The sequence below is a fragment of the Eucalyptus grandis genome, chromosome 3 (assembly GCF_016545825.1).
Source record: "Eucalyptus grandis isolate ANBG69807.140 chromosome 3, ASM1654582v1, whole genome shotgun sequence".
Taxonomy (NCBI): Eukaryota; Viridiplantae; Streptophyta; class Magnoliopsida; order Myrtales; family Myrtaceae; genus Eucalyptus; species Eucalyptus grandis.
Window position 1 is genome coordinate 22,634,131 of NC_052614.1, and position 19,980 is coordinate 22,654,110.

The 19,980-nt window shown below is 37.9% G+C and overlaps 1 protein-coding gene across 2 annotated transcripts; it reads right to left on the reverse strand.

The window, feature by feature from the left end:
* Positions 1-701: 701 nt before the first annotated feature.
* LOC104436934 (probable E3 ubiquitin-protein ligase RZFP34) lies at positions 702-5,942 on the reverse strand. Of its 2 annotated transcripts, none has more exons than XM_039310208.1 (12): positions 5,785-5,942; positions 3,777-4,025; positions 3,601-3,688; positions 3,029-3,088; positions 2,913-2,945; positions 2,649-2,726; positions 2,336-2,379; positions 1,818-1,858; positions 1,644-1,726; positions 1,469-1,560; positions 1,270-1,381; positions 702-1,152 (listed from the first exon to the last, which is right to left on the reverse strand). In XM_039310208.1, exons 2-12 carry the CDS (start codon positions 3,974-3,976, stop codon positions 1,042-1,044), a joined length of 942 nt encoding a protein of 313 aa, XP_039166142.1. In that variant the 5' UTR covers positions 3,977-4,025; positions 5,785-5,942; the 3' UTR covers positions 702-1,041. The 2 variants fall into 2 exon arrangements, with proteins under 2 accessions (XP_039166142.1, XP_010048087.2); XM_010049785.3 differs by having other exon boundaries at positions 3,777-4,373; positions 4,479-5,942.
* Between the last annotated feature and the right edge of the window lie 14,038 nt (positions 5,943-19,980).

Below are 19,980 nucleotides of genomic sequence, written 5' to 3' on the forward strand. Positions count from 1 at the left end.
TCACTCAATTATACTTTCATAATAAATTTTAACACTTAATTATACTATCTGAAAATCTTTAAAACTCAATTATATTTTCATTACAAATTTTAAGACTTTTAATACATTTATTTCTAAATTTGCTAAGTAATTCGACAGCATAATTTTCACACACGTCTCACACCTTGAAGGTAAAGAAAGGCGAAGATGCGCAAGCAGCTCGATATCATATTAGATCATTTGCCATTCTACTCGGATAAATATCTAAATGGCTGTTTTCTTTCTGAGCTTGCGAACCGACCAAAGGATCGAAGAAGGAATAGAGAGATCATATCATGGTGCACTCGATCCCTTGAGGGCCAAGCATATTTTGCAGTGTCGCCCACGGGATTCCCTCCAAAGATCACGTCTTGCTCGGATGATATACTGCTAACATTGCATCTACCGTTAGCTAGATAAAGAACACTGAAAAGAAATGGGGAAAGCTAGCGAACCGAAAAGCCGCAACAAGGAGCAGAAGAGCAACTGCACATTCGTTCATTTCCATGATTTGAATAAACAAACCCAGGAAAAGATTTCGGAGATGACCAGAAAAAGGAAGGTCGAGACCCCCCACGAGTTTCAAGAACTACACATCCTTCATTTCCATGAATTGAATAAACAAAACCCAGGAAAAGATTTCGGAGATGACAAGAAAAAGGAAGGTCGAGACCCCCCACGAGTTTCAAGAACTACACATCCTTCATTTCCATGAATTGAATAAACAAACCCAGGAATAGATTTTGGAGATGACAAGAAAAAGGAAGGTCGAGACCCCCTCGAGTTTCAAGAACTACTACACATCCTTCATTTTCATGAATTGAATAAAACAAACCCAGGAATAGATTTTGGAGAGGACAAGAAGAAGGAAGGTCGAGACCCCACTCGAGTTTCAATTGCTTGATCATTTTGCATGTCCAGCACACCTCACAAGCGACCCAACTCGATGGTCGTCCCAACTATACAGCCTGCTGTAAGGACATTGGTAAACATCACAATTCCTTTTGAGTCCCAGCCACAAGGTCAGCCACGTGTTTGGCGCGTATTATAGGACTTGCAATGGGCGCATTTCTGAGCGACTACATGGAATTGGACCTGAGACGTTTTCCCGCAGTCGTTGCAGAGGATCCAAACCTGTTGAACGGCAAACAAACTTTCAGCTTCAGCAGCGGTTCTTCACTAATCACGGAACTTGACTAACATAACCTCAAGAAGGAATAAGATAATTATAACGAGTCCTCCTACACCCACCATTTTGTTTTGATAAGGCTCTGGCATTGGCGTGGCTGCAATCTCCATGTCGAATTTCTCCCAGACCTTTGACATATCACAGACAGACTTCGAGCAGATTGGGCAGGCATACCTATTGCAATAATCACCAAATTAAATCCTGTATGAAGAAAAGTTAAGCCCAAGAACTTACGTCCGTGAAAAACCTCCAGATACTCACTGGTGATGTTCTCTCATCTCTTTTAAGCAGGTCTTATGAATTGTGTGCCCGCAAGGCAAGACTGTCACGTCATTTCTCGAATCAAATAGAAACTGCACATCACCATTTCCACAACTGTCAATATATACATCCATTGCAATGCACACATAATAACCATTAAATCACAGAGCTTTACCTCAAAGCAAACAGGACAATCATGATGCATCGCTCCTTCCACGCAAGGATGGCTATTTTTCAGCAAGATTGAATAGCAGCAACCTGTACAGCATGACAAACAGTGAGGCAGGTTAACTTCTGTTCTTTCCATTACTATTTATGCTGGCGCAAGCACAGGGTAACTGAAGCTCACCACACTTGTAACAGTGAAAGAAATTCTCTCGTCCCCCAATTCTGAGAAAGAAAATACAGTTAGACATGTACAAACGTGCAACATCATCAATGACAAAGAAAGGATGAGAGCAACACCCAAGAAGGGGGGAGCTTTGTGTAAATTGCCATAGAAATTCCTAGAAACCAATAATCTTCTCCAAGGGTGAAGATTGACAGAAAATGAGACACATCTACAAATTTCATCTGACATCCTGAAACTACTAGTTCGGTCATTGACTCATATCATATCTAGTCATCTAGCTGTTATTTGTGAATAAAATTTAGGTACACTTGAAACATGACATCTTCCATCTACTCTGACCGATCTCCTTGCGCTAAGTGTTCATGACCTTATTTTCTCACAAATACTAACACTGCCCAACCAGAGATTGAATTGGTAAACAGTGATGTCATGCATTGAGACACCAAAAAACTCCCATTATTCACAGGGATAATTGCTTTGACACTGTTGAATATTAATGATAACGGTTGCCATACCTGCAAATGCCACATCCATTGCAATGATACTGCTTTTTGGATGTCTGCAGAAAAAATAAAGTAAGATGTCAGGTCCACGTGATCATATCATCTTCCACTGCAGGATATAACACCTCCCACTTTCGATAATCTGTAAAATACACATAAGAAACTTTTTTTTTCACATGCTTGCCCATTATAAAGCATTTTTGTGCTATTTGCTAGGGGGAGCGAGCAGAAAGAGACTACTTCAGAGAGAGAGAGAGAAAGAGAGAGTAGACCAATGTCACTTTCCTTAAATTGAGCAGCCAGATAAGAAAGAGATTTGACTCACATCGTCATCGAAAAGCTTACAAGTCCCACAAAAGTACTTGCCCATGCAAACACCACAGTTAATGCACACCTGCCGGACCTGTCAACATGGGAACCAAAGGTTGAGAATCAACATCTGCAAAACCTAAAATATTGATGGCCAAACATGATACTGCATTGTAGCTTTTTGTTGGCTATCTTTCTAAACAATTTCACATTTCACCTCCTTTGCATAGCTCTTAGTGCAACCAAAACTGGTAATGAAGGAAAGAATATTTAAACTTACCTCTTGTTCAGTACCACAGAGTGAACATACAACCTGAAACCAAAAAAAGGAAGGTAAGTGGGACCATCAAGTAATAAATGAGTCTTTAAACATGCTAGAAATTACATTGCATCCACCTGTTGCACTTGATGGCGAGGCAACTCATGTCGCTGCTTTTGGTTTACATTGATATTATTCTGCACGTAAGAGAACAGCATGTCGCGCTATGGTGAGAATGTCCATAGGTAGAACGTCAAAGAATAAAATACTTGTCCGATTTAGCAAACTCAACTACTTATCCGAACACAATCAACATGGCGACTTTCATTTATGATGCAAAGAAACTCTGATGCCATTAATAAGTCAATTAACTTCTAGAGAATATCAGTGGCAACTTCTATGCATATCTGTCACTCAATAATGGCAAACTGCACAAATCACAATATAAGGGCACACACTTCAAAGTTAACATCAGGTTAGAATGTAGTCTCGTTTCAAGATAACTCATGTCACTAGCGCCCAAAATCTACAAGCAGATGAAGCGGTACCTAAATTTGGGTTAACGATCATTCCCTAGCATATGGCAAGTGAAAACTTAATCAACTAATCTTACTCTAAAGTATCTCCTAGATATCTAGTGACCCTCCTCATGTCATAATAAAGGATGTTATCAAGCATACTTAAGTCTATGAGAGGCACAAGGAATCACCTTTGCATCATTATGACAGTGACGGCAATCAAAAATCTCATTGCAACAGGGGGCTCGAATGCGGCACCTTCGACGGTAATGAGGACATCTGCAACAGTAGCAACTTTGATATTAACTGAAAGTTGACAGGAACTAAACTTGAAGTAATATTGCTCAAGAAAGAGCTGAGACATTACCCATACTGCATATGCCCACTCTCTAGCAGCTTGGTAGCGCTCGCATCACCTTTAGATGTTTCAATAGGCATCTGCTCCCCATTCATCTGCTGAAGGACTGCGAACTCATTGTCCATCTGGCTCTCTTTATAGGAGGCATGCTGAAGGTTTTCCGCATCAAAATGTTGAAACCCTGGCCCTTCAATGGCTACTTCACCCATTTTAATTTGACTCTGCTGAGACTACCAACTACCTAGAAGCTAGAAACACCTGCAGATATGAGCAAACTTAGCGACATTCCATAACCTCCTAAGAATTTTACTTGGCCAGTCAAGCAAGGAGACACTGCAACATCGATTTCTTCTACAAGGCTCAAGACCATTTGATATCGGCAACAAGACAGTCCAATGCACGTTGAACAGCTCCGATCAGCAGTGCTCCGACAGAAGGAATCATCGAAACAAGCAGATCTAAAAAACCCCACATAATAATATAAGTGAAGCATTGAGGAACTCCAGGGCATCCAGCAGTGAAGAATAAGGAATTGTGTGTCATGATCACTGATTCCTCGAAGTCTGGAACAGACTATACCAGAAACGACCACGAACGAGCCAATCTCTGGTGAAAGCCAACAAAATCACACGATTAACTGCTCTTGAACGTAGTAAGATAACAGAATATGTTGAAAGATTGAAGGATCAAGCTGGTCCATTAAGGATATACCTCCTTCTGCAATTCTGCTTGAAGCTTTCTTTGAGAACTGCTAATAGCTCAAGCCTTAGACTTTTGACTGTATTGAAACTCGTTTTACTTTTGCAGTCAGAAGGCTCTCCCAACTAAACAAATACCCTCAAGTTGTCTAAATGATTCCACACATGCCAGCAGAACCACATATTGTATGACTTCTGAAGACGGACATCAATGTCCTTAAGTAAAAGCCTTCACGAAGAAGGTATTTACTCAGGTTAATCGACCAATTTTTCTGTCCATTCCGACCTCTGGCTTTAAGGGGCCCTTCAGTATCCAAGCAACACCTAATCTTACACGTCACTTATAGTCCCTCAAAATTTGATTTAATATTCCACATGTTACAAGAATGAACACATTACAAATTTGATTTTGCCAATTCTAGTCCAATATTTCTTATTTCATGTGGTATGCATGAATCAAGTTCTTGGGCTCAGTTGGAAGGAGGCATGGAGAGAGTGCGAGGAAGAATGTCTTGTTCTTAAAGTCCAGAATCACAAATGAAACCCCACTAGACAGAATCATAGCTCACATCTGAGGAATTTTGCCTAAAATTTATGAAACAACCGCTTCATTTCAGTTTCATGGAACATTAAATCCTGCCATTGCTCTAGCGGACAAGCTGCTTTAGAGCAACAAACTAATCCACCTCCAATCACCTCGAATGCTATTTCAGTAATCTCCTTCCACTAGCAATTATCAGTATTGGAAATCTTGTTCCATTTCATGCCTACACTATCATGGGAAGGTAGCCTACATAAACCAGCAAGACTTAAAAGTCTATCTCTCTCTTTCTCTCTCTCTCTCCTCCTTGCATGTTCTAACATCTTGATTAAACAGAACTAAAAACCCTATGATCATTCAACCGCGTCAGAAATCAAGAAAAGTCAGCAAGAGCAGATCAACATCTACAACGGCACCATCAAACGCCGGCACCCATAACTACGCAAGGAGTCCGTTTCAAGATCCTATGATCATTCAACCGCGTCAGAAATCAAGAAAAGTCAGCAAGCGGTATCGCCTCAATGCCGCCGACCCATCTTCCCCCGCCTCCACACGGCAGGGACAAAACCCAGAATCGGTTCCCATAAAGAAAGAAAAAAACGAAAAGAGTACAGAGAAATTTCAACGCGAAGCACCACCTTACCTCCCGCCTAGAGAGGGCTAGAGGTTAGCTAACGAAACGCACGCACGCACGCACGCACGCAAAGCAGCAGAGAACGCGAAAGCAGAAGCTGGGTTTAACTAACGGTACGAGGGGCTCTTTCGGGGAACAACGAACTTTCTAAATCCGAACTCCGCCCGATCCTCCGGCCAAAGCGACGACGTAGCCCGCGGCTGAAGCTCTGATTTACTGAGAGATGGGAGGGATTTTTCTCGTATTCTTGTGCAGAATTCTTCCTTCCGGCGACGGAGATGGTCAGTGATGAGAGAGAAACCGAGAGGGAGCTCGCATTTTATAGAGAGAGAGAAAAGGGGACGCGCTACCGGGAGGTGGGTTCCGGAGAGTTCGGATTTGGGTCTGGTGGGGACGTTCGTGGAAAATAAAGAAACTTGGAAAGCAGAGAAGACGCGAAGAATGACGTGTGAAGATAGAGATCGGACAGGTGCGGTGGCGTGTCCGAAGGCGACCTCTTTGGCCTCGCGTCGGATTGGACGGTGCCGTACCATGAACCGGGTCAAGGTCCCTCCTTGCAATATAAATTGATTATTTTGATTCAACTTATGACTTTTACTTTTTCTTTTCTTTTCTTTTTTTCTCCTCGGACAAGTTATGCCTTTTGGACAAGCTATAATTAAATAGGCTCGAGATATTAAGGCATTGCAGGGTCTTTACTTTGTTTTGTTTCGAATTATTCAATTAGGTCTCTGAATTTAACCAAAAAAAAATTAGGTCTCTGAATTTCGTTTTTGTGGGATGGGGGTCTTAAATTTATTATGTGCTTTTTATTTGAGTTGGTCATTTTATCGATATGAATACAAAAATATTGATGTGGATTGACATAATAAATGATACTTATGGGTTTTTCAAGGCCAAATCTAGCCTAGGGACTTGACTATGGATTGCCAAGGTTGCTCAATACCCTCTACAAGCTGCCATTGGGGTCTCGCATCCCCTAGCTATAGTAGTGGTTGCTAGGGGTGTCGAAAACTGAACCGAAAAATTTGATTTTTTCGATTCGGTTCTCATTAAAAAGCAAACAAAAAAAATTTATTGATTAACCGAACTGAATCAAACCAACAAATCGATATGAGCTTGTTTATTGGAAATGAAAAATATATACAACAGAAACCAAAAGAAAAAAAAAACAAATGCAAAAACCAAAAACTAAAAGTTGAAAACCGAAAAATCGAACTGAACCAAACCAAAATTTCGGTTCGGAAGTTTTTACTAATGGTTCGGTTCGGTTCAGTTTAATTCTGTTTTTCAAAAAAACTGAACTATTGACACCCTAGTGGTTTCGCACTCTGCCTCCTTTCTCTATCTCTTCCTTTTTTCATATTTCCTTTTTCCTTAATTTTTAAATATTTAAATTTCTTTTTCTTCTTTATTTTTATTTTCTTAATATCACATAAAATGTCACATCAACATTACCATTCATAATTTTGATGGAACAATCAACTTGAGTATGAAATTTATGGACCCAATTGAACCAAATAAATATTTCAAAAACATAACTGAACAATTTGAAAAGATTTAAAAATCTACGTTGTTTTTATCTCAATAATTAAATAGGTTATATCCATCAATTCAACATATTTATGTACATTAAAGACAAGTATATATAAATTAAAACTCTTTTTTAATAAAGCCAGTAATACTATGTAAAAATGCTTATTTAGTTTGAATTTTCAACGCAATGATTTGTCTCTTATTAAATCATTTCTTTCCTTTTCACCCATTCAAATCGTGGGAAGACTTGGAAGTCGTTTCATAATTGTCCAAGTAACCGGTTCTTCATGTTTGCACTATTGGGTTAGAAAATAAAAAAAGTAAAAAAAAAAGTGGGGGCACCGTCGAATTGGAGCGACTGATTGGCGCTAATGGATAAGGTCAAGGTAATCGCACGGCTAAGAACGATGTCGTCGGAGCTCCTCACTCCAACGGGTTGCATTTCGACACGTGTCGAGAGAGTATCATTTTGGCGGGGCCTATGGTCCCCCGACACGTGTGGTGGCGGCCCCGGAACGGTCAAGAATAGGGATTTTCTCGGAAGGGGACAGGGACCGTCGGGAATCTAGAAGGATACTATTAAAGAAAAAAATCTGTCCCCCAATGTAATATCCACCAAAAGCTAGATTTGACAATAATATCATTATTACCATAAGGGGAAGAGTGACGTGGCATCGTTTCGGGTTCAACCGCTTGATACAATCACTCGTCATTTTAATGGCAGATTTTTTGTGCTCTTACAGCAAAAGAGAAGACTCGCGAGGTAGGACCTCAAATGCAGGGGTCCGGGGATGTAGCAGAATAAAAGTACGTGAGGTAACCCTCGAGAAATCTATCCAAAAAATTATGAAGCTATTATGTTTTGAATTTTTCGATTATGTCAATTTTATTCAAAATATTTAACTCATTCATTAAACTAATCCTAAATCTTTTAATGAATTGTTAATTTAGTCATTCTGACTAATTTGATCAGACATTGATGATGTGGTAGCTAGTCAGCATTGGTCCTCTTACATGATGCAATCTACACTAACATGAATAATTTTTTTATTTTAAAAAAAATCTAATTTTTTTTATTGATATTTTCTTTTCTTTTTTTCTTTTTACACATGGTCGATGAAGTCATGAAGCTCTCACCGATGGTAGGCAGAGACCCTTACTAGATCTGGCAAGGGCTCGCAAGCCCTTGCTATGGCAATGAGGACTTGGGCAAGGGCTGTGACACCCTCGCCTCACCAAATCTATCAAGGGCATCGCAACCCTTCCTTGGTTTGGCAATGGCGTCATAAGCTCTTACCCTAGCCCTCACTAGGGTTGACAATGGCCTAGGTGAGAGTTGTGATGCCCTCATTGCGGTTACTAATAGCCTACGCAAGGGCGGTGAAGCCCTTGCCGACGACGAGCAACCCCGTTGGCCCTTGCTCAGTGGCTGATGGAGGTTGCCAGCTCTCAACCAATGGTTGGCCCCGCTAGCCATGTGTAAGAAAAGGCCGGTATGGGTTGTTACACTATCGAAGTCTAGTTAAAATTATTCATGATGACTAATTTGGTAATTTGTTAAAAGGTTGAGAATTAATTTGGCAAATCATTTAAAGGACTACAGCTAAATTAATACAATTGAAAGATTTAAAACTGAATTATCAGTTTCAAATATGCACCTAAAGTGGTTACTGCTTATTTCAAACAAGGGCCTAGCTTTGCTAGCTCACCGGCCAAAAAATTCTAGCCAATCGAGGAACTTTTCGCCCAAATACAATTTAAATTTAAATTTAAATTAGATTTTTTTTAAAAAAAAAAAAAGGCAAAAACAGAAGTGGGAGGTCCCACCTATGGCTGCCACCTTATCACTGGTGGGGCAGTAGCTATGGCCGGTGGGGTCATCGGCACTTGGACAAAGGCCAACGACCCTCTCTAACAAGAGGCGAGGGTCAACATGCCCTTGCTAGAGACGAGAGCCCTCACTAAGGCGCCGACACCCCACTGGCCATTGTCGTTACCCCATCAATAATGGGGTGGCAGCCATAGATGGGAGGGAGCCCTCCCTCCTATGTACGTTCTTTTTTTTTTTAATTAATTTTTTTGAGTTTGGAAAAAAAATAAGAGAAAATGATAAGTATTTGAAACTGATATATTTACTCCATACCTTTATTTGAAATAAGATCCACTTCACTTTAAGTATTTGAGAAAATGATAGATTTTTAAATCTTTATTTAGAATAATGCCTACTCTAGACTCTTACCTGAGAAAATGAGGGTACATTAGACTATTATTTGGAATTTTCCCAATTTCTTATTTAGTTATATCGGGGTGATTGTATTTGTTAACAAACTCTCATGCTGCATTTGGTAATTATGATAAAATTTAGAATATGATAAAATTTATCATATCTTGCGTTGGTGCCTGCTCAAGATATGATAATATCGGATATAATGGGAATATAGATTGGATAAAATTATCTTATAGAGAATGTGGGATAAATGTGTGTGATTTTTAACATCCATAATAGGAAAATTATTTTTCTTGAATGACAATCTCCTTAAATTAACAAAATTAAAATTATATTTCAATATAAATAATATTTGAATTCTAAGATAAGAAATTCAAATTATTTATATTTATTTTAGGTATTTTAATATTTTGGGTATATTAGTATATTTACTTTTAATAAAATTTAATTAGAGAATGATGGAAGGGGAATAAAGAAATAAAAATGAAATTAATTTTAAAAGAGAGGAAAATAAAATTAAAAATCAAATAAAAATAAAGTAGGTAAGAGTGTTGTAAGAGATTTTTACCATATTTGGTTGTAAATTTTTTTATTCATTTGTATTAATATGCCGTTTATACTAAATAATATATATGATATGATGTAAATATATTCGACTTTATTACTGTAACTACTAAATAGTGAATATGATATGCAAAATACATGGATTTCTTATATTATTTTATTTAGTTTATCCCGATTAGAAATCCGAAAGAACCCAACGTAGCCTTACCATTTAAAATAACTATGATTATGTTTGATAGTCTGAATTTGAATTCGGATAGTATTCTCGAAAAGAATCATTGTTTCATTTGAATCGACGATTTGCCTTTCATTTGCCGATTCAAAGTAATTCGATTCCATGAGACTTACAAGTTGTTTCATAATTGTCCAAAGGACTGGTTTCTCGTGCCCGTACTATTGGGTTAGAAAAAAAAATGAGGGCATCCTCGAAATGGGGCGCGTGATTGGCGCTAATGGATAAGGTCATGCGGCTAAGAATGATTTCGTCGGAACTTATCACTCTAATAAGTCACATTTGGAAACGTGCCAAAAGAGCATCATTTTAGTGGAGCCTGTGGCCCAGCGACACGTGTAGGTCGGCCTGGAAAGGCTAAGGGCAAGGATTTTCTCGGAAGGAGGCAGGGACGGTCGAGAATCTAGACGGATACTATTAAAGAAAAGATGTGTCTCCTAATGTAATATCCACCAAAATCTAGTAAGATTTGACAATGATATTATTGTTATTATTATTGTCAACGTTACGGGTTCAATCGCTTGATACAATCACTTGTCATCATAATGGCAGATTTTTTGTGCTCTCACGACGTAGGACCCCAAGTACAGGGTACAAGGGATGTAACAAAATAAAAGTACACGAGGTATTACGTTAGAAAATTATTCTAAAAATCTTAAATTTATTATATGATAATCAATTCAATTTGAAATTTTTGATTGTGTCAATTTTATTTTAAACATTTAAATGATTCGTCAAACTAGTCCTAAGCCTTTCAAAGAATTGTTAGTTTAGTCATTTCAACTAATTTTGATTGGACATCATTAGCCTGATGATCCAATCGGTGCTAGCCGTTTTTTTACATTGTGTAGTCAATATTGACGTGAACAATTTTTTAATTTTTAGAAAATGCTCTAATTTTTTATTGATGTTTTCTTCTCTTTTCATTTTCCTTTTTTTACACATGGCCGACAGTGTCATGCAACCTAGGTGAGGCCATGAAGCCCTCACAAGGTACTAGATTTGACAAGGGCTCACAAGCCCTCGCTATGGCAATAAGGGCAAGGGTTTGGCAAGGGTTGTGACGTCCTCGCCTTACCTGATCTATCAAGGGTGTCATGGCCCTCATTGGGTTTGGCAAGGGCATCACAAGCTCTCACCTAGGCCCTTGCTAACAAAGGCCTAGGCAAGGGCCGTGACACCCTTGCTTGGGTTGGCAACGGTTGTGAACCCTTGCTTGCTGGCAATGAGCAATGGCTCACAAGCCCTTCCCGGCAACCCTAGTGGCCTTTGCTTAGTGGCTAACAGAAGTTGTTAGCTCTTGGCTAGTGGCCGACAGCCTTGTCACTGGCCATGTGTGTAAAAAATAGGAGGAAAAAAGAAAGAAAATAAAATAAAATTTGATAAAAAAAATTGTCTACATCAATGCCGTCTATGCCATGTAGGAAGATTAGCACTAGCGAGATTGTCGCGCCAATGACGTCTAGTCAAAATTTGCCGGAATGACTAAATTGACAATTCGTTAAAAGGTTTAAGATTAGTTTGACAAATTGTTTAAATGTTTATAATTAAATTGAACACACTACAAATTGATTTTGCCAATTCTAGTCCAATATTTCTTATTTCATGTGGTATGCATGAATCAAGTTCTTGGGCTCAGTTGGAAGGAGGCATGGAGAGAGTGCGAGGAAGAATGTCTTGTTCTTAAAGTCCAGAATCACAAATGAAACCCCACTAGACAGAATCATAGCTCACATCTGAGGAATTTTGCCTAAAATTTAGGAAGAAACCACTTCATTTCGGTTTCATGGAACAATTAAATCCTGCCATTGCTCTAGCGGACAAGCTGCTTTAGAGCAAGAAACTAATCCACCTCCAATAACCTCGAATGCTATTTCAGTAATCTCCTTCCACTAAGCAATTATCAATATTGGAAATCTTGTTCCATTTCATGCCTACACTATCATGGGAAGGTAGCCTACATAAACCAGCGAGACTCAAAAGTCTCTCTCTCTCTTTCTCTCTCTCTCTCCTCCTTGCATGTTCTACCATCTTGATTAAACATAACTAAAAACCCTATGATCATTCAACCGCGTCAGAAATCAAGAAAAGTCAGCAAGAGCAGATTAACATCTACAACGGCACCATCAAACGCCGGCACCCATAACTACGGAAGGAGTCCGTTTCAAGATCCTATGATCATTCAACCGCGTCAGAAATCAAGAAAAGTCAGCGAGCGGTATCGCCTCAATGCCGCCGACCCATCTTCCCCCGCCTCCACACGGCAGGGACAAAACCCAGAATCGGTTCCCATAAAGAAAGAAAAAACGAAAGAGTAAAGAGAAATTTCAACGCGAAGCACCACCTTACCTCCCGCCTAGAGAGGGCTAGAGGTTAGCGAACGAAACGCACACACGCACGCACGCAAAGCAGCAGAGAACGCGAAAGCAGAAGCTGGGTTTAACTAACGGTACGAGGGCTCTTTCGGGGAACAACGAACTTTCGGAATCCGAACTCCGTCCGATCCTCCGGCCAAAGCGACGACGTAGCCCCCGGCTGAAGCTCTGATTTACTGAGAGATGGGAGGGATTTTTCTCGTATTCTTGTGCAGAATTCTTCCTTCCGGCGACGGAGATGGTCAGTGATGAGAGAGAAAGCGAGAGGGAGCTCGCATTTTATAGAGAGAGAGAAAGGGGACGCGCAACAGGAGGAGGGTTCCAGTCTTCCAGAGAGTTCGGATTTGGGTCTGGTGGTGGTGGGGACGTTCGTGGAAAATGCAGGGAAAGCAGAGAAGACGCGAAGAATGACGTGCGAAGATAGAGATCGGACAGGTGGGGTGGCGTGTCCGAAGGCGACCTCTTTGGCCTCGCGTCGGATTGGACGGTGCCGTACCATGAACCGGGTCAAGGTCCCTCCTTGCAATATAAATTGATTATTTTGATTCAAGTTATGTCTTTTACTTTTCTTTGTTTTTCTTTCTTTTTTTGCCTCGGACAAGTTATGCCTTTTGGACAAGCTATAATTAAATAGGCTCGAGATATTAAGGCATTGCAGGGTCTTTACTTTGTTTTGTTTCGAATTATTCAATTATCTGAATTTAACAAAAAAAATTAGGTCTCTGAATTTCTTTTTTTTGTGGGATGGGGGTCTTAAATTTATTATGTGCTTTTTATTTGAGTTGGTCATTTTATCAATATAAATACAAAAATATTGATGTGGATGCTATATCAACACTAAATGAATAAATGGTACTTACGGATTTGCCAAGGTCAAATCTAGCCTAGGGACTTGACTATGAATTGCCAAGGTTGCTCGATACCCTCTACAAGCTGCCGTTGAGGTCTCGCATCCCCTAGCTAGTAGTGGTTGCTAGGGTGTCAAAAACCGAATCGAAAATTTTGATTTTTTTGTTTGGTTCTCATTAAAAACCAAACAAAATTTTTTATTGATTAAAATCGGTTAATTAAACCAACAAATCGATAAAAAGCTTATTTATTGGAAATGAAAAATATATAAAGAAAACCAAAAGAAAAAAAAAACAAATGTAAAAACCAAAAACTAAAAGTTGAAAACCGAAAAACTGGCGAACCAAACCAAAATTTCGGTTCGGTTTGTATTCGTTCGAAGTTTTTGTCCTAATGGTTTGGTTCGGTTTAATTCGATTTTTTCAAAAAAACTGAACTATTGACACCCCTAGTGGTTGCGCACTCTGCATCCTTTCTCTATTTCTTCCTTTTTTTCATATTTCCTTTTTCCTTAATTTTTTAAATATTTATATTTCTTTTTTTCTTCATTATTTTTATTTTCTTAATATCACATAAAATGTCACATCAACATTACCATTCATAATTTTGATGGAACAATCAACTTGAGTATGAAATTTATGGACCCAATTGAACCAAATAAATATTTCAAAAACATAATTGAACAATTTGAAAAGATTTAAAAATCTCCGTTGTTTTTATCTCAATAATTAAATAGGTTATATCCATCAATTCAACATATTTATGTACATTAAAGACAAGTATATATAAATTGAAACTCTTTTTTAATAAAGTCAGTAATACTATGCAAAAATGCTCTTTTTTTTTGGGGGGGTCAGAATGCAAAAATGCTTATTTAGTTTGAATTTTCAACGCAATGATTTGTCTCTTATTAAAGCATTTCTTTCCTTTTCACCCATTCAAATCGTGGGAAGACTTGGAAGTCGTTTCATAATTGTCCAAGTAACCGGTTCTTCATGCTTCCACAATTGGGTTAGAAAATTTAAAAATAAAATATAAAAAATGGGGGCACCGTCGAATTGGAGCGAATGATTGGCGCTAATGGATAAGGTCAAGGCAATCGCGCGGCTAAGAACGATGTCATCGGAGCTCATCACTCCAACGGGTTGCATGTCGACACGTGTCAAGAGAGTATCATTTTGGCGGGACCTATGGTCCCCCGACACGTGTAGTGGCGGCCCCGGAACGGTCAAGAATAGGGATTTTCCCGGAAGGGAACAGGGACCGTCGAGAATCTAGAAGGATACCATTAAAGAAAAAAATCTGTCCCCCAAGTGTGATATCCACGAAAAGCTAGATTTTTTTTTTTTTTGAGCAACACGAAAAGCTAGATTTGACAATAATATCATTATTACCATAAGTGGAAGAGTGACGTGGCATCGTTTGGGGTTCAACCTCTTGATACGATCACTTGTCATCTTAATGGCAGATTTTTTTGTGCTCTGGCAGCAAAAGAGAAGACTCGCGAGGCAGGACCTCAAATGCAGGGGTCATGGGATGGAACAAAATAAGAGTACGAGAGGTAACCCTTGAGAAATCTATCCAAAAATTCTTGAAACTATTATGTTTTGAATTTTTCGATCATGTCGATTTGATTCTAAATATTTAACTCATTCATTAAACTAATCCTAAATCTTTTAATGAATTATTAATTTAGTCATTTTGACTAATTTTGATCAATATTGATGATGTGGTAGCCAGTCAATGTCACTCATCTTATGTGTCGCGATCGACGTTAACATGAACAATTTCTTTTATTATAAAAAAATTCTAAATTTTTATTGATATTTTCTTTTTCTTTTTACTTATGGTCGACGAAATCACAAAGCCCTCACCGATGACAAGCAGAGGCTCTCACTAGATTTGGCAAGGGCTTGCAAGCTTTTGTTGTGGCAACAAGGACTTGGGCAAGGATTCTGACACCCTCGCCTCACCAAATCTATCAAGGGCATTGTGGCCTTGCTTGGTCTGGCGAGAGCATCATAATCTCTTGCCCTAGCCCTCGCTAGGGTTGACAATGGCCTAGGTGAGAGTCATGACGCCCTCGTTGGGGTTAGTGACGGCCTACAGAAGGGCTGCGAAGCCCTGCCAGCAACGAGCAATCTCGTAGGCCCTTGTTCAGTGGCCGATGGAGGTTGTCGGCTCTCGACTAGCGGTCGGCCCCATTAGCCATGTGTAAGAAAAGGGCCAACATGGGGTACTACACTTGCGAAGTCCAGTTAAAATTATTCCGGCTAACTAATTTGGAAATTTGTTAAAAGATTGAGGATTAGTTTGGCAAATTATTTAAAGGACTACAACTAAATTAACATAAATGAAATGTTTAAGACTGAATTGGTCATCATAAAACAAGCATATGACTTTTTTGTCAATTTTTCTGATACTATGTAGTAGTCAAATATAAGGGCAATGCTCCCCTTAAAATTCAAGGGGATTTTGCATAATTTTTCTTAAGTTAATGAAATGCGAACCATAATTTAATGACATAAATAATCGGATCTTGGACCAAACTCAGATGCGAACTTGCCCCCGGCATGCGGCCCAACTACATGTACGTCCTCTTCATGATCCAGACTCTAAAGATTAAGAAAATCTACCACATATAATATAGCACCAAATAAAGAAAGTAAATATGTAGGACCAGTAAAATAGTCCAAGGTTCCTATTGAAGATGACATAGGTGAAAGTAGCTTGCACAAAGAAAGGAGTACCTTGTTATATGATATGATTCGGGCCTAAAATATTAGTTCTGCAAATTTATTTAAGATAATTTCGTTATATGATATGATTTGGGCCTAAGATAATTTTTTTTAGGTTTGCATAACTAAAAGATTAGTTCTGCAAGGGATAAAAATGATGCATGAGCCGAAAATGGAGCAAGTTATATCTGCCTATGTATCCGAGAAAGTGCTAATCTGCAAACTTATCTAATAACCAAAACGATTTTTTAAATTTATGAATGACTATAGATGCGAAGGCGCTTTTTAGTTCAGGATGCCTGTCGTATATGTGTTGCGCGAGCATATGTAAAGCTCTTCCTTAAAGATTACCTCTAAAAGTGACACATTTTGCAAGGGATTGATTATTAATCAAATAAACATTAATTAACCCTCGAAATATACATAACGATTAAAGCAAATTTTGTCACATGATCTTTCTGTCATCAAGGCCTTTTCCCTTTTTATTTAGTTTTTTTTATTATATTTGTTAAGATTTCTTAAGGAAAATTTCAAATAAGACCCGAAGTATCATCGTTTTCTATAAAAAAAAATGCCATAAAGTGATTCTCATTTCAAATAATTACCTAAAATGACCTTATCGGTCTCAAATAAGCACTTAAAGTGGTTACAGCTATTTCAAATAAAGGCCTAGCTTTGCTGGCTCACTAGCCAGATAAAAAATTCTAGCTGGTTAAGGAAATTTTCGCCCAAATACAATTTAAATTTAAATTTAAATTATAATAAAAAAAAAATGGCAAAAATGGAAGTGGGAGGGCCCTCCCACCTGTGGCTGCCACCTTATCACTAGTGGGGCATCGGCTATGGCTAGTGGGGTCATGGGCACTTGGACGAGGGCCAATGACCCTCCTTAACAAGAGGCGAGGCCTAGACAAGAGCCCTCACCTAGGCGCCGATGACCTCATTGGCCATCGCTGTTACCCCATTGGTAATGGGGTGGCAACCACACACGAGAAGGAGCCCTAGAGGGTGCCCTCCCTCCTATGCGTGCATTTTGTTTTCTTAATTAATTTTTTTTTTAGTTTGGAAAAAAAAAGAAAATCGAAAAAAAAGGGAAAATATTTAAAAGACGAAAGTGCCATTCATCAAACAATGAGTTCAGGAAACTGATATGGCTACTCCACACCTTTAGTTGAAATAAGGTCTACTTTAGCTCATTATTTGAGAAAATGATGGTACTTTAAATCCTTATTTGGAATAATACATATTTCATACCCTTATTTTTTTTTGGTCAAAATTTCATACCATTATTTGAGAAAATGAGAGTACGTTAGGCTATTATTTGTAATTTTCCCAATTTGTTATTTAGCTATATCATGCTATGTTTGGTAATTGAGATAAAATTCAAGATATAATAAAATTTATCATATTTTGCGTTTAGTGGCTACTCAAGACAAGATAAAGTCGGATATAATGGGAATATCGGATATAATTATTTTATAGAGAATGTGAGAATAAATGTAGATATAATTTCTAACATCCATAATAGGAAAATTAATTTTCTTAAATAACAATCTCCTTAAATTAACAACATTAAAATCATATTTCAATATAAATAATATTTGAATTCTAATATAAGAAATTCAAAATAATAAAAATAATCATTTATTTATTTTATTTTAATATTATTTTTGTATATATTCGAATTTAATTCTATTTTATAATATGAATTATATGTATAAATATATATTTATATTTATTGCATATTTTAGGTATTTTAGTATTTTAGGTATAATAGTCTAGTTTAACTTTTAATAAAATTTTATTAGAGAATGATGAAAGGGAAGAAAGAAAAAAAAGAAATTAATTTAAATAGAGGAAAATAAAATAAAAATAAAGTAGACAAAAGTATTGTAGTATATATTTACCATCTCTGTTTATAAGATTTTTTATTCATTTGTATTAATATGTTGTGTATACTAAATAGTATATATAAATATATTCAACTTTATTATTATAATCACCAAATAATGGATATGATATAATAAAATATATGGAATTTCATATCCTATCATATTCGATTTTATCTTCATTAGAAATTTAGATAACTAAGCATAGCCTCACCTTTTAAAATAACTATGGCTATGTTTGATAGTTCAAATTTGAATATGGATAGTGTTCTCGAAAAGAATCACTGTTTAGTTTGAATGGGCGGTTTGCCTCTCACCTGCCAATTCAAAATAACCCAATTCCACGAGACTTGCAAGTTATGTCGTAATTGTCCAGGGAACTGGTTTCTCGTGTTAGAAAATTAAAAAAAATGAGGGCATTCTCGAAATGGGGGGCATGATTGGCGCTAATGGATAAGGTCATGCGGCTAAGAATGATGTCGTCGGAAGTTATCATTCTAACAGGTTACATTTCGAAACGTGCCAAAAGAGCATTATTTTAGTGGAGCCTGTGGCGCAGCGACACGTGTAGGTCGGCCGGGAAAGGTTAAGAGCATGGATTTTCTCGGAAGAAGACAAGGACGGTCGAGAATCTAGACGGATACTATTAAAGAAAAGATGTGTCTCCCAATGTAATATCCACCAAAGTCTAGTAAGATTTGACAGTGATATTATTGTTATTATTATTGTAAGTGGAAGAGTAACGTGGCAACGTTTCGGATTCAATCGCTTGATACGATCACTTGTCATTATAATGGCAGATTTTTTGTGCTCTCACAGTAAAAATAGAAGACTCTCGACGTAGGACCCGAAGTTGCAGGGTACGAGGGATGTAACAAAATTAAAGTACACGAGGTATTACGTGGGAAAATTATTCTAAAAATTTTAAATCTATTATACAACGATCAATTCGATTTAAAAATTTTCAATTATGTCAATTTTATTTTAAACATTTAACCAATTCGTCAAACTAGTCTTAAGCCTTTTAAAGAATTCCTAGTTTAGTCATTTCGACTAATTTTGATTGGGAATCACTAGCATGATGATCTAATTAGTGCCGGCTGTCTTACATGGTACGTCAACACCGAATGTAGATAATTTTTAAAATTTTTAAAAATGCTCAAATTTTTCATTGATGTTTTCTTTTCTTTTCATTTTCCTTTTTTAACACATAGTTGACGGCGTCGTGTAACCCTTAAGTGAGGCCACGAAGCCCTCACAAGCAAAGTAGCGACCATTGCTAGATTTGGCATGGGTCGCGATACCCTCGCCTTACTAGATCTGTCGAGGGTATCGTGGTCCTCACTGGGTGTGGCAAGGGCTTTGCAAGCTCTCACCTAGGTCCTCGCTAATAATGGCTTGGGCAAGGGCCATGACACCCTCACTTAGGTTAGCAATGGTTGCGAAGCCTTTGTTGAAGCCCTTCCTGGCGACCGTATTGGCCTTTGCTTAGTGGCTAATAGAGGTTGTTAGCTCTTGGCCAGTGGCTGGCAACCTTGTGACGGGCCATGTGTAAAAAAAGGGAGGAAAAAAAGAAAGAAAATAATATAAAAATTGATAAAAATTGAATTGAATTTAAAAAAATGTTTACATCAATGCCATTTATGTCACGTAGGAAGACTGGCACTAATGAGATTGTCGCGCCAATGATGTCCAATCAAAATTAGCTAGATGATTAAATTGACAAATCGTTAAAAAATTTAAGACTAGTTTGACAAATTGTTTAAAGATTTATAACTAAATCGACACAATCGAAATATTTATGATTGAATTAGTCACTGTGCAATAAGTTTAGGACTTTTTGAATAATTTTCTCGATATTATGTAGTAGTCAAAAAATTGAGGGCAGTACTACCCGTGAAACTCAGAGGGATTTTGCTTATTTTTCCCT

Excerpts from the sequence above, each read along its gene's own strand:
- LOC104436934 (XM_039310208.1), bottom strand. The coding sequence starts at position 3,976 with ATGGGTGAAGTAGCCATTGAAGGGCCAGGGTTTCAACATTTTGATGCG. Across the intron at positions 3,089-3,600 it reads ACTGTCATAATGATGCAAAG|AATAATATCAATGTAAACCA; the intron begins GTGATTCCTTGT and ends TCTTACGTGCAG. Across the intron at positions 2,380-2,648 it reads GTAAGCTTTTCGATGACGAT|ACATCCAAAAAGCAGTATCA; the intron begins GTGAGTCAAATC and ends TTTTTTCTGCAG.